Source organism: Pseudoliparis swirei, chromosome 11 (genome assembly GCF_029220125.1).
Source record: "Pseudoliparis swirei isolate HS2019 ecotype Mariana Trench chromosome 11, NWPU_hadal_v1, whole genome shotgun sequence".
Classification (NCBI taxonomy): domain Eukaryota; kingdom Metazoa; phylum Chordata; class Actinopteri; order Perciformes; family Liparidae; genus Pseudoliparis; species Pseudoliparis swirei.
In genome coordinates, this window is record NC_079398.1 from 9,479,567 (window position 1) to 9,492,987 (window position 13,421).

Below are 13,421 nucleotides of genomic sequence, written 5' to 3' on the forward strand. Positions count from 1 at the left end.
TGTAAACCTCTGAAACCCAACCCAATGTTTCTTAACCCTTGTGTTGCCTTAGGGTCATTTTGACCCGATTCAATGTTTCACCCTCCTGTTACCTTTATATTTACTAACATATTTCACCCTTTGGGTTCAATTTGACGCCAGCAATTAAAACCTCCAGAAAATTATTAGAATTAATATTGTTTTCCAAGTTTAAGTGTGAGGCACTTTATGTTTGTTTGTTGACTACCGAAAGAACACCGACATTAAACATTGAATGGGGTCAAATTAATCCTAAGGCGGGGGGAGGGTGTAATATTGATTCGGGTCAAAATGACCCTAAGGCAACACAAGGGTTAAAGCTGCTCTGAACCTCTCATGCCCAAAGTCACAGTGTGTTGATAGTTGTTATTGGACAGTGTTGAGCACGGTGTTTTCTTGAAATAAAGCTTTGTTTTTTACAATATTCTACTCAAAACCTCTTTTCTTCTCATTGTTGAGTGATATTTAAACCGCGTCGCCCAACTGCGCCCCCCCCCCTCAAAAAAAATTTCACCAGCCGCCACTGGTCCCCAGGGGTGTGTGTGTGTACACAGCACTTATTAGTGAAGACTATCATCTGTGGGAGCCGTCTTGTTACAGAGAATGCTTCATTACGTGTGTGTGTGTGTGCGTTTGAGCGTTTGTGTGCATTGGAACTCACTCATATTGATGAACCAACAAGATCGATCCGCCGGGGTGGAAGTGTGAAACCAAGCGCACCCTGGGGAGGCGGAGTGGGAGAGGAAGACTCGGGGCCGTGTTCGACACCGCCGGCGCCGCTCTCCACGACGGGATGGTATTCATGTCAGGGAGCCGAGAGCTCAGCGGTCCCAGTAAGAGGAGACTAAGTGAATGTACGACATCCAGACTTTAATCCTACCTTTCCTTCCTTTCTCTCGGGCACGTCACACCGTGACTGATTGCCGTCTCCGAGGAACCCGTTAAGTACAGTTAGATTTACATCTCAAGCACCGGTTGGCTTCGGAGGCTCTCCGGCTCCAGTCATGGATTTGCTCTCAACCGAGTTAACTCTTCTTTTTTTACCTTGTTGAGTATTGAAAATACTGACTTGAGGGATCAATTTACTTTCGTTGGATGGGAGCCAGCCTCCAGTTCACCCCACCATGTTTGTTATTGGAGTGGATTTGCTGAGACCGGACTCTAAATTGGACGTGTACCATGGTGGTGTTTAAAAAGTGTTTTGAAATTGACTAACCTCAACAGAGGTACAACCGTGATTGGTTGGGGTCCTTCGCCCTGACCGGGGGGAAACCTCCGGTTCTAAGAAGTGAAGCCAACGCGGAACTTGCATTCTCTTGACTGGGCAGCAGCAGGGGGGGTGGGGAGAGGAGAGGAGAGGAGAGGGGAGAAGAGAGGGGAGAACTCTTCTGTTTTTCAAAAAGCAGTCTTACCGAGGATTTTACTTATACCCCCAGTGCACATTATAAACATGAATGTATGCTCTCCATCTCTAGTTTCATGTCTTCTTCAAGGTGTGGCGACCATGTGATTGACGGGCCGCGACCAGAGAGTCTCTACCATGGCGTCAGTCCTCCAATGTCACTTAATTTCCCTGGTTGCAAATTTTAAAAAACAAGATGGCGACGGGCACAATCCAAGTCGGCGATGGCCAAAATTACTAAAATTCAAGGCATCGAAAAAAGTCCACAATGTTAGACACATTTTCACTGCGTGAACCAAGAGATGCCTCGGGATTCATTTGGTGTTGACGAGTTGGAGGCGGAGCTCAGCATGGAGCCATGATGTTGGATCACTTCCCCGGTGCCCTTGGACCCAACCGATGGGGAGGATCCGGCTGACGAAGAGGATGCTTGAAGCTCAGTGATGCCGCGTCATCATCAAACAGCCACCTGGGAGGACCGATTTCTCTTGGCTTTTGAAATGACTTCACCCCAAAAACATTTTCCTGTAACGCAACATTATATAATTAATGAGAAAATCTCATTTTGTTGTTCATACGTACACACAGGCAAAAAAACACACACACCATTTGCAAAAAAACAGCTGCTTCCTGCCATTATTTTCCTCAGTGAATTCCAGTGAGAAATCATTTCTAAATACTAGAATCTCCATTCCTGGGCTCTAACTCTAAAAGGCATCACTTTTTACGCTGCAGGCATAAAGTTACGAGAGCGTCATAACTTTAATGTCTCACTCCGAAAGGCTCGTCTCATGCCACCTCTTCTCTTTCCCGGGTATCCTGCCTCCATTTTACGACTGCATCTGTGCTTGCAAAAGAATAAATATACAAATAAATAGCCAGGGCCGGCTTGCGTGCCGTCTAATCGCAGACGGCGGAGCATTGAGCGGCAACTCAGGGGCTGTGAGACGGCGCCATGTGAGGAATGAGTTTGACATTGGAGCCAGATTGGCAGCCCCGCTTTTAAATGTATAAGCAGTCGCAGAGGGAGAACGGGAAAGAGAGGGGGAGGGGGAGGTGTGCCAGGTGTCTCCCCTCACCGCTCTGTGCTCGCCGGCTCTGAATCAGGATTTAGCACTGCAGCGTTAAGTCCTTCCACGTCCATCTGACAAGACTAATCTTGCGCTAATTACAGTGAAAATAATTCCCAATTACCGGCGACGCGAGGGATTACACGGGAAATGAGGAGGAATGTTCGTCACCTGTGATCCCGTCGGTGTGGATACGGTGTCCCACATGAGGAGCGCTTCCAGCCCGAGTCTGTGGAGGTCTTTAGCCCCTCTGACATCGTTAAGTCCCTGAATGCAACTCTGTTTTTCTGTTCTTCTGTTTTTATCCCCATGTGCAGCTCAAAAATGGATTTTCCACACCTGCGGTGCCGTCGGCCCCGAGGGCCCGACTCCCATCAAGTGCCTCAACTCCTACAAGAACAGCAACGTCAACGTGACGGTGGGCACCCGGGGGCCCTTCAAAGGCATTCAAACGTGGCGGGTCCCGGAAACCGCCACTTACAGGTGAGGGCCGCCGCCTCGGGGCGCACCGACGTCACACCACGCCGCTATTTGAAGGACGGGTTTTCACACAACACCCGATAGGCACATCCGCTCGGCCCCCAACACACCAACACACTGTACAACAGAGACTTCACCTCTGGGGCGTTGGTTATCACCACCTGCACGCCGCTGCACTTCAGCGGCACATCAATCTTCCACAAGCGAGCTTGACGGATATCACTATCGGATTCTTGCAGGTGGGAGCAGCAGCCGGAGGGACGGCGGCTGAATAGCACGATTCACTTCGCACCTGACTCAGAAAGTCTACGTTGTTGGTCTTTAAGGCTTCGAAATACCTGAACAATCAGCCCGAGCAGCTTGACCGTAAACCGTGCACCGCTCCAGGATTAGTGCTGTAATATCCACGGCCGCGGGATCAATACGCCTCCTGTGGGCATTCACGACACCGCCGGGCGTTTAACTGGGATTTGACTTGGATGGATCAAACAAAAAGTGAAAAGCTTCGAGTCTCCCACGTCAACTCAAAGAAACACACACACACACACACACACAAACACACAACTTGTGAGTCTTAAAATACCGAGCTAACTACTGTGTGGACGGCCCTGTTCTAACACATATCCCAGAGTTTTAGAAAAACACCTTCTGTCTCCAGAACGGCGGTCCTAATGCGGCGCGGTTGAGATGGCGGGGGCTGTAAAGTGAAGCTGACAGACGGTCACGGAGATGAATACGCGCTCTGCATCTCCCACAAGTCATTAGGCAAACAGCTGAGGTAGCAAGTGAACACCGGGCAACGGGCACTCCCCCCCCCCCCCTCCCCCCCCCCACCGCACACGACCACCGGGGAAGAGAAATATCGAAGCGCTACCAAAAAAGCAATCACGCTTTTTTTTTTTCGCTTTCTTTTTCCTGGCAAGAAAACTGAAGCGTTTGAAACGAGTGTCTTTTGCTGCGCCGTGCGCGTAGTCATATGTCTGCCTCTTGCAGTCTGTGCACTGTTTATTGTGTAGCGGTGCCATGCTAGGTCAAATCGTTGCATTTCTTTACATATATTTTTTGTATTAATGTCAGCTGTTATTTAATTGGGTGCACTCGTGAAACAAAAGATGGAATACAAGAGGACTGCTCATCAGCCGCATGTGTGTCAGTTTTTATGATACACACTATCTGCACAGATTGGAATACACAATGCATACATCCTGCTAATGAGCCGTTTATGTTGTGTGTGTGTGTGTGTGTGTGTGTGTGTGCGTGTGTGTGTCATTTGTTTCTGCACAAACCCCCCAGGATCACGGCCTACGGTGCAGCCGGCGGTCGGAGCGTGTTGGCCATGAGCAGGTCACATGGCGTCTACATCACGGGGGACTTCCTGCTCCGGAAGGGCGAGCTGCTGTACGTCCTGGTGGGGCAGCAAGGAGAGGACGCGTGCCCCAATGTGAGTCCACCGTCTAGACCAGGGGTCGGGAACCTATGGCTCTTCCGGTGACGGCATATGGCTCCCGGACAATTTTGAGTTGGAAAGAAAAAAAACTCCGCCCGCCCCCCTGTAATTTTCACTATCGCGCCAGATTACAGCAGAAGTCATTTAAGGTCCTTTTCTTAAAGACGTCTTTGTTCTTTTATTGAACTAAACAGCCGTCTGTTGTTGATCGTCTCTACAGCAGCATGTCATTTCTGTCTCTACGTGTCACGTTAGCACAGGGCTCCGATGCCGGCGTGTGCACGCAACGGGGCGGAGCAAAGGAAAAGTCACCTGCACACCCCCCCCCCCCCCCCCCCGTGTAGCATCATGTAGCACCAGAAGTCGCATTAAAAGCAAGACATATTTAAATTATTATACGTTAAAAATACTATATGGCTCTCAATGAAATATATTTAGAAATATTTGTCTTTTATGGCTCTCCCAGTCAAAAAGGTTCCTGACCCCTGGTTTAGCGTCTACCGGTGTTCGGCCGACACAGGAAAACATGCAGTTCAAAGGATGTCGTATTTTTCTTTTATAGACTTGCATATGGACAATTTTTTCAAGATAATTCTATCACTGTTCATACCTTCTTTGATGTTTTCTAACTTCCAGACCAACCGAGATTTTATCGTGTACCTTTTTATCTTCGGGGAAATATGAGAAAAGCTCCTATTTGTCTCAGCTGGCTGCGGGGGCGTGTCCTAGTCAGTGTTTGATTGACAGCAGCTCTCAGTGCCGGTGAGAAACAACACGTGTGCAGCAGCCTAAATATCATATCTGTGCAGAATAGTCTCTCTTGCTTCGGGAGCTTCCTAACTGAGTGACGCGATTCGAAGGGGCAGCCGTGATAAGAGTGAGTTGAATTATCGGAACGCTAAGGAAAGGTGCTTCTTATCTCCTTTCTGCACCAGGTACACTGGGGCATCCTTCAGGGAAGGAAAGGAGATAACGCCATCTCGCCGTCGCTCACAGCGGCAACACTCAAAGCCGTCAATAAGCCGTCGCCGTTTAATTGGGCACTACGGACAGATTAAAAAAGATCCTTCTTCGGAGGCCTGGACAGTAATCTCTAATTGAATTGTTCAGCCTTGAGTTTGTCTCTGTAGGCTTCTCCTTTTCTTTTTTTGTGACAAATAAAGTAGTTTTTGGGGGGGGGGGGGGGAATAAACCATCTATCCTTTATCGTGTCAGTGCAACCGGATTTCCCAGAAGCGCCGCGGCCGTGTTGTCCTACGTCCTTCTGAAGTGTCCTTCAGATGCCACTCGGACCCCCGTGGCAAGTCCAAACGAGCTTCGGCCGAGCTGCTAATTAGCTTTCTGACGTCGGCATTTCGTCTTTAAGACGTGTCGGCTGCAGCAGAACAAACCGACACACTTATTTATTTATCCAGTTGCACTTTAAGAGGATAACGATGACGTGCTGGAATTCAAGGAACTGGTGCTTACCGGTAATTCTCCTTGTGGACCGTGGTTCTCTTTGGATACCCCGTGCTCTAAATCCGAAAACAATGTTTACAGGCCACCAAACAACTGTTTCAGTCTGCGATGGAAGCTCGCCGCGAAGTCCCCGTTGTCCCTCTTAAGCTGACTTGTGCTCTTTCGCCGGCAGTGGCCGTCATCCATTACGCTCCGGAGTTACTTCACTGGCAGCGGTTCACAACACTGACACGACCCCTCCGGCCCCCAATGATGTCATCCATCATCCGCCATTTATACGGTTTAAAACCAGGGCTGCTCTTGCCACTGAGAGGGGGGTTAGTCGCCAATAGCACATCGTCATGGAGGGATCCACCTCTATAGATATATAAATAACAATAACTGTAATTATATAACAAAGTGCTTCACAATATACATGAAAGCAAAAGCTGAATTAAACAGTTACAAATAAGATACGAAATAAGCTTGAGGTATAAGCTTCTGTATTATTAATAAGGAAGAAAATGTTATAAAACTTACTTTTCAACGAGAGATGAAATCCATATTAACATCAGCGATGTGTGTTGCAAAGACAGCTCCTGAGGTATCTTCTCCGTGTGATGTCGGTCTAATTACCTTCGCATTGAAAATGTGGAAGGTTATGTTTTGATTGCTGTGTATTTATTTATTTATTTGTATGCGTGTTATTCGCATAATTAAAAAAGTATTAAACTGAATCGCATGAAATTTGGTGGGATGATTGGTTATTATCCGGGGACCATTTGATTAGATTTTGGGATCGATCGGGTCAAAGGTCATGCTCAAGGTCATGAAAAGGTCAACATCTTCTTTTTACCATAGCGCGGTCAATTTATATCCAATTGGCATGCAACTAATGCCAACATGTTCATGATTCAATGCCCAATCTTGTGATATGCGAAGGTATGCGCTCTACCGAGTGCCCATTCTAGTTCATGATGTGCTCAGTGCTCAGCTAAGCACCCGGATCAAGAACAGGTCGTCCATGACCACAATGATTGGTATGAAGTGTCCTCATAAAACGGTTCCTTTTGAAACCTTGTGAAAACATTTTTTGTACGTTCTCCTGTGAATGTCCAGGCACTTAGGGAGGTTAAGGGAAACAAATGTATTGGATTAAAATGACTACTGACGTAAGTGTTGTAGTACACAGCCTAACATCAAGTAACTACTACTAACTACGAAGTTCTTGTGGTTTAACTCTGGACATGAATGCCGGTCTACTTGGTGAATGTCCTACATTTGCCTCTTCTCTTTATACAAGGTTCAAGGTTCAAGGTTTTTTAATTGCCATTTGTGCCTCGACCAACAGTCCAGACACATTGGAGTTGTTTTGCAGCGCTCTGAGTCAATAGAGGTACAAACACACAATAATAATAAGAAAAAATATTTAAAAACACACTGTTACATAAGGTGGTAGGATATACAGTATTAGGTCAAGTTAAAAAAAAAAACTGGTTATGAACATAAAAAAGGAGAGGGCAGAGGTTAAGAGGCAACCATGCACATGCAGTACATACACACTCCAGTGCATTACTTTGTGTGTAGGTATGAACAGTGAATGAGACATCCTGATTGGTCCCTCCATAGGTGGCAAATTCTAGTTTGGTATATTGGTGAAGTCTATAATATTTTAACATAATGAGCCTTTCTAAGTGGAACAGTAATACATAGACACCTTTTAGAGAAATGATCATCATCATCATCACAACCATGATGTTATAGAGTCATCCTGAAATCTATTCTCAGGTGTGTTCATATTCTGTGTAATCATCCTCATAGTCATTATTATTGTTATAGTCGTCTTCTACGATCCTCTTCCTGCACAGAAATGTACAAGCGGTAGAATCTGATTTTGGCTATAAGGCCAACATCAGCATATATGTACGATTATTTATTAAAAATGTGCAGAAATCCAAGATACATATTTACACTTATTTAATGATGAGGTCAAGGTAGAGGACATCTTTCTATTGTATTTTTGATGAGCATGCATTTGTCATCCACCCATGACTAGTGGGGCCGTAGGGGGTAGGCGTGATTCCACTTCACCCCTTTTGGTGCAGAACAGCAGGCAATGCAAATCCTTCACATCACATCAGCTCGATGATGATGATGATGATGTCGAGACTGCTGTGTAATTCCACTGGTGATCCCGGGGATTTGAAGGACTCCTTGAATGTCCCGTTTCCTCAAACACAGCATTTCTCGTCCTGCAAAAAGCACTTACTCTACCCCGACCCGTGACGGCGTCACCTCCGAGGGGCCGAGCAAGGTCGCCGCTGTCGCCGAACCTCGTCTGACACATTCCGATGATCTTCTTCACCAACATGTGTCACCCTGGCTGTCGGGATCTTCACTTGGGATCAGGCGGGTATTTTTTTAAGATTTCAGCTCTTCAACAACATTCCAGATCGCCGAGTCGACCGCGCTCCTCTCCGTGCGTCGTCCTGAAGCGTTACCCGACGAGCGATGTCGCCGAGGCTGTTTTGCCGTCGGATAAAACCGAACAGCATTCTCCTCTTCATAACGCCCGCGTCCCCGGGCGATGATCTTCTAATTGCCGAGCCACGACGGCTCATCTCTCGGCGTTCTTAACGGATGTCTTCCAGCGCACATCTACCCCCACGCCTCCCGTTTCCCCCTTCACGCGCCGCTGGGTTCAGCACGGCGCCAGCCATCTCTCCAAAGGTGTTGCCACCACCTTTCAGTTTCTTCACGGGGCTCGTTCCATCACCGATGCGTGCTCTCCGATACATCGCACCTGCCGATGCCGATTTGGTAGGAAAAACTCTCTTTTTCCGAGATTGGCCTTGTTAGTGTGCAGCAATGAGCCATCTGGATTCGAGCGAGCCCGAGGCCCCGGACCAAGTGGATGAGCCAGGACATCTTGAGAGTGAAGACCTTAACTTGCCGAAGCAGTGATGATGTGCCCAAAGAGATCTCTATCTGATTCCAGGACCACCTGTTGCTGTTGAGCTCGGTTCAATCCATCACTTTGATGTGATGTTACGCTTGAGAGTGTCTTTGTAGTCGGCGTTCTGGTGTTCTGGGCTTTTGAATGAGCCCCTTGATATCTCCAGGGTGAGCGGGTCTTCCACCGTCTCTAAACTCATAAACTGTTCATTTTATTTATATGTGTATATCACTCTATGCATACGTGGTTGTACATATAGGCTCTTACAAAAGACTGCACAAAAGCTACAGATACTCCAACTCTACGTTCACACCAAAAGCGTCGGCCAAAACAGTTTACTCGCTCGACCATTTGCCATTTTCACACCAAAAGCGTTGCGAAGCTCCGTGATGGGCGGAGCTTATTTCCGTGGCTTATCTCCGTCAAAAAAACTTTATAATTTCCTTCATCCACCATGAAGAACTAAGCACTAGTTCTGCTTCATACTTTTCCCTACCCATTTATTAAACGATACTTTATGTTACTTTACGACTGAGTCTCCTGATTTTATTCTGAATCTTCCCTCCAAAGTCCGCCGGGTTGCCACAACTTGTTGAGGACATCCCACAAACGTCTGAACATCTAACGCCCTCCTGTTTGGGTTCATAACATTATATCATATATATATATATTTATATATATATATTTATATATATGTATATATTTACATATATATTTATATATATATAAATATTTATATATATATAAATATAAACGCACCAAACGCACCACCTGGAAAAAAATTTAAGTCTATCGCAACTACACGTTGCATGGAATCTCGTTGCGCGTAAAAATACCGTCTCTTTCGGTGTGAACACGGCATTAGTCGATAATGACTTGAACAATGATTGCTCTAGAAATGTGAAAAGCGACTAATTTGAAACAGATGTCACAGAAGTTGAAGATTACAAAGAGATGTATTCAGAATGAAAGTCACAATAACCTTTAAATGAAAAACAAACAGCGGGACACGAGGCAGCTCTTAGTTCCCATTGTGTTTCGGGGGCTTTGTTTTATAGAAGCACTTTGTGTGGCTTAGCAGGCAGGGGTCCTCACTATTGTCATCCAGTTATTAGTTTTTAACGCTGTGTGTCTTGAAGAGCTCAGTGCCGACGGTTCCTCTTATTCCCCCCTAGTTCTGACAGCGAGAGACACCGGCTCTCTCCACAGAGTCGCCCTGGAAGTGCTTTGTGCTGTAGAACAGTGTTTTATCACACATAGCATGTTGTCCTCACAAATACTTGCTCTTACCGTGCGTGCCCTTCTCCTTCTGCACACCCACACACACACACACAACTTTGTGCCCAACCTATAAATGAGAAGCTGCAATGAGAGAACAGGCCCCGAGGGAGACTCAGCATATATTCACACAACCTCATCTATAAAAAAGGATCTGCATCAAAACGTCCAACTCCATCCTCATAAAAAATATTATGAGTAATGAAATTAAAACTAGGGCTGTGAAACGATTAAAATTTTTAATCAGGTTAATCACAGGTTTCTGTGGATTAATCATGATTAATCACATATATACATTTACAGGGCTCTCAAGACAAGCAAGAGCTCCGAGAAGAGTTGTCGACGGGGGGGGGGGGAGACGGAGATCGGAGTCGTGTTAACGCAACACGTAGAGACAGAATGACATGCTGCTGGAGAGACGACCAACAACAGACGGATTGGAAGCTCATTCTGCGCATGCGTTAAATGCGTTTAAAAAAATAACTAGTTAAACCTGTAATTTAATTAACTGAGTTAACGCGTTATTTTTTACAGCACTAATTAAAACACATTGGCAGAATATTAATTTATGACCGTTTCGGTGTAAAGTGAAGATAAAAATAGACTTTTGTTACCGGTATATATGTAGTCAGAAGGTAACGTGAACATGAATATATTATCAAGTATAGTAATAAAGCTCTATTTACACATCTGCAACACCATTATTTATGCAGCATTTAGTGCGTTGAATCGGTTTTCTTCGATCCCGTCAGCCTCATTTCCTCCAATTACTTTTCAAACTGAGTAGAACTCAGCTGCAGAAAAGTCTCATTCAGCCAGAGACATGACTCCGTCTCTGTGCTCAGGAAGCTCTCCTACAATAGTCTGACAGCCTCGCAGTCATGTGAGCAGGAAATCAATAAATACTCAAAGTCTCACTGTGATTGTCTCACAAAGGGAACATTGATCACATTATGATGCCGGAGACTTCGACTCACAGCAGCTGGAGTTTGCCAACTGACACGCATGAAAGGGGTGACGTCTCTCTCTCTCTCTCTCTCTCTCTCTCTCTCTCTCTCTTACAGTCCAACAACAAGCTGAACAAGATCTGCCTGGAACAGAGCGGCCCGATGGTGAACAAAACCCAAGTGAAAGGGGGCGGAGGAGGAGGGGGCGGGGCCACGTATGTGTTCAAGGTAGGAAGGCGGTGCAGAGGCGACGACACACTCGGTATGTTGGAACTGTGTAGAGATGTTGTGCATGCTATCATCAATATGTGAATATCATGTGTTACACAAGTCCAGTTTCCACCATAACATTGTACCTATAGACGCAGAGAGTGTCTGTAACCATGTGAGGGCTGCTGGATTTTTTACAAGTTATTAGTAAATAATATGAATATTTCAATAAATAAAATAAATCATAGAGCCAGGTCACTGTAAAGATGTGGGCTCAACTGGGTTCACATGAAGTCTTATTTCAACCATCTTATTATGGATGGTGAGATGAGGCGGGGTAGTGGACCGGGTAGTGGACCGGCCTTGGGCCCGAGGTGGGTCATCGTAGCGTCCACCTCGGGTCTCCTCTCTCTCCTGCAGCAGGTTGGGAAAAAGTCAAAAAGGATCATAATATATAGTATGTTGAAAAAGTCATGAAAAAAGTTATAGTATAGTCTGTTGAATAAAGTAATAGTATAGCGTGTCATCAAAAAGCCATAGGACAGTATGTCATAAGAAAGTCATGATATAGTATAACATAACATTTTATTCTAGAATACAAACTCTATTTTTTTTTTAAGTCATAGAATAACATGTCACAGAAAATGAATGGAAGCTGCTGGAAAAGGCAGATGTGGTTTCCTTTGGGTCCCTATTTGTTCCCCAGCTTAATGCTAAGCTAAGCAGCTAGTAGCGACATCATCTCCATGCAAACGTGAGCTGGTATTAAATCTTCTCATCTAGAGGAAATGAGGACTCATTCCTTTAGAGGAGCCGACCCCCCCACGTAGCAAAGAGCTAACATGTGAGCAACGATCCCGCAGGTGGACAAAGAGGTGTACGCCCCCCTCGTCATCGCTGCCGGGGGAGGGGGCCGTGGCTACAGCAGCCAATCAGAGACCCAGCTGGAGCAGATGGACTACGACCCCAGCCAACCGGGACGCAGCGGAAAGTCCAATGCCGCAGGTACACGTGCGTGAGAATGCGAAGCGCTGTGTGTGTGTGTGTGTGTGTGTGTGTGTGTGTGTGTGTGTGTGTGTGTGTGTGTGTGTGTGTGTGAGGTGAGCAGACGACTAAATACCCCGTTACCGAACTGTAGAGAGTCGTCATCGGTTTACAGTAGAGCTGCAACTAACGATTATTTTGATAATCGATTAATCTGTTGATTATTTTTTCGATTCATCGATTAATCGGATAAAAAAATAAAAAAACTGTAATTTTCAACCCTTTATTCAAAACAGGGTTCGTACGGTCATGGAAAACCTGGAAAAGTCATGGAATTTTTAAATGGCTATTTCAAGGCCTAGAAAAGTAATTGAAAAAAATAAAATACCAAAATGTTGGAAAAGTAATGCAAATGTGTTTTATTCAAATGTTACTTTACACAGAATATATACGGTATGCTTTGGAATTCTCATTGTTAGTTTAAATACAACATTTTCTCTTGTTAATGTATACACAGAGTTTTCACTCAATGTTTAATCATGGAAATTTGGTTTAAAGTCATGGAAAGGTCCTGGAGATCCACTGGTCAGCATGTGGATGAACCGTCACAAACAGACTGACAGCGGTTTACTCTCCTGAGTTGGCTATTTATGGGTTAAACGCCTCATACGATGAGGGGGCGTGGCTTATCTCTGTTGCCTTTCTCCATGGAAAAATATTTTCCGCCATCCGCCATGGAATAAATAACCACTTTTTCTACGTTATACTTCTTGTGGAAATGCCACACGTCGTAGCGCCCTGGTGTCTGGGTTCATAACGTCACCCGTAGGCGCACTCAGCTCCGTGAATGTCTCCGACTACGTGAATGACTTCCGCATCCAGCGCCACGTGAGCAGCAGCAGCCAATTAGATTCACGAACGGAGGAGCAGCTCAGCGCTGATTGGCTCTCACAACGCAGCGTTCCGTCTGTTTCTCTCTCTCCGCTCCGCTCTTGTTTCTCCTGCGCCGCGAATCGATAATGAAATTCCTTGCCAACTATTTTAAGAATCGATTTTATCGATTCGTTGTTGCGGCCCTAGTTTACAGCAGTGGTTCTCAAACTGTGGGGCGCAGAGGTATTACAGATGGGGGGCAGTGCGGAGAAAGTACGTTTAAATATTTACATTACGGTTACGGCGTTGACAGTTT

General features: G+C 45.7%; 1 protein-coding gene across 1 annotated transcript in view; it reads left to right on the plus strand.

Moving 5' to 3' along the window:
* LOC130202057 (ALK tyrosine kinase receptor-like) overlaps positions 1-13,421 on the plus strand; it is a 404,628-nt gene that overhangs the window by 364,721 nt on the left and 26,486 nt on the right. Inside the window, 4 exon segments of the mRNA XM_056427354.1 lie at positions 2,808-2,973; positions 4,264-4,411; positions 11,156-11,266; positions 12,112-12,253. Of these exon segments, the coding sequence (XP_056283329.1) occupies positions 2,808-2,973; positions 4,264-4,411; positions 11,156-11,266; positions 12,112-12,253 (567 nt within the window).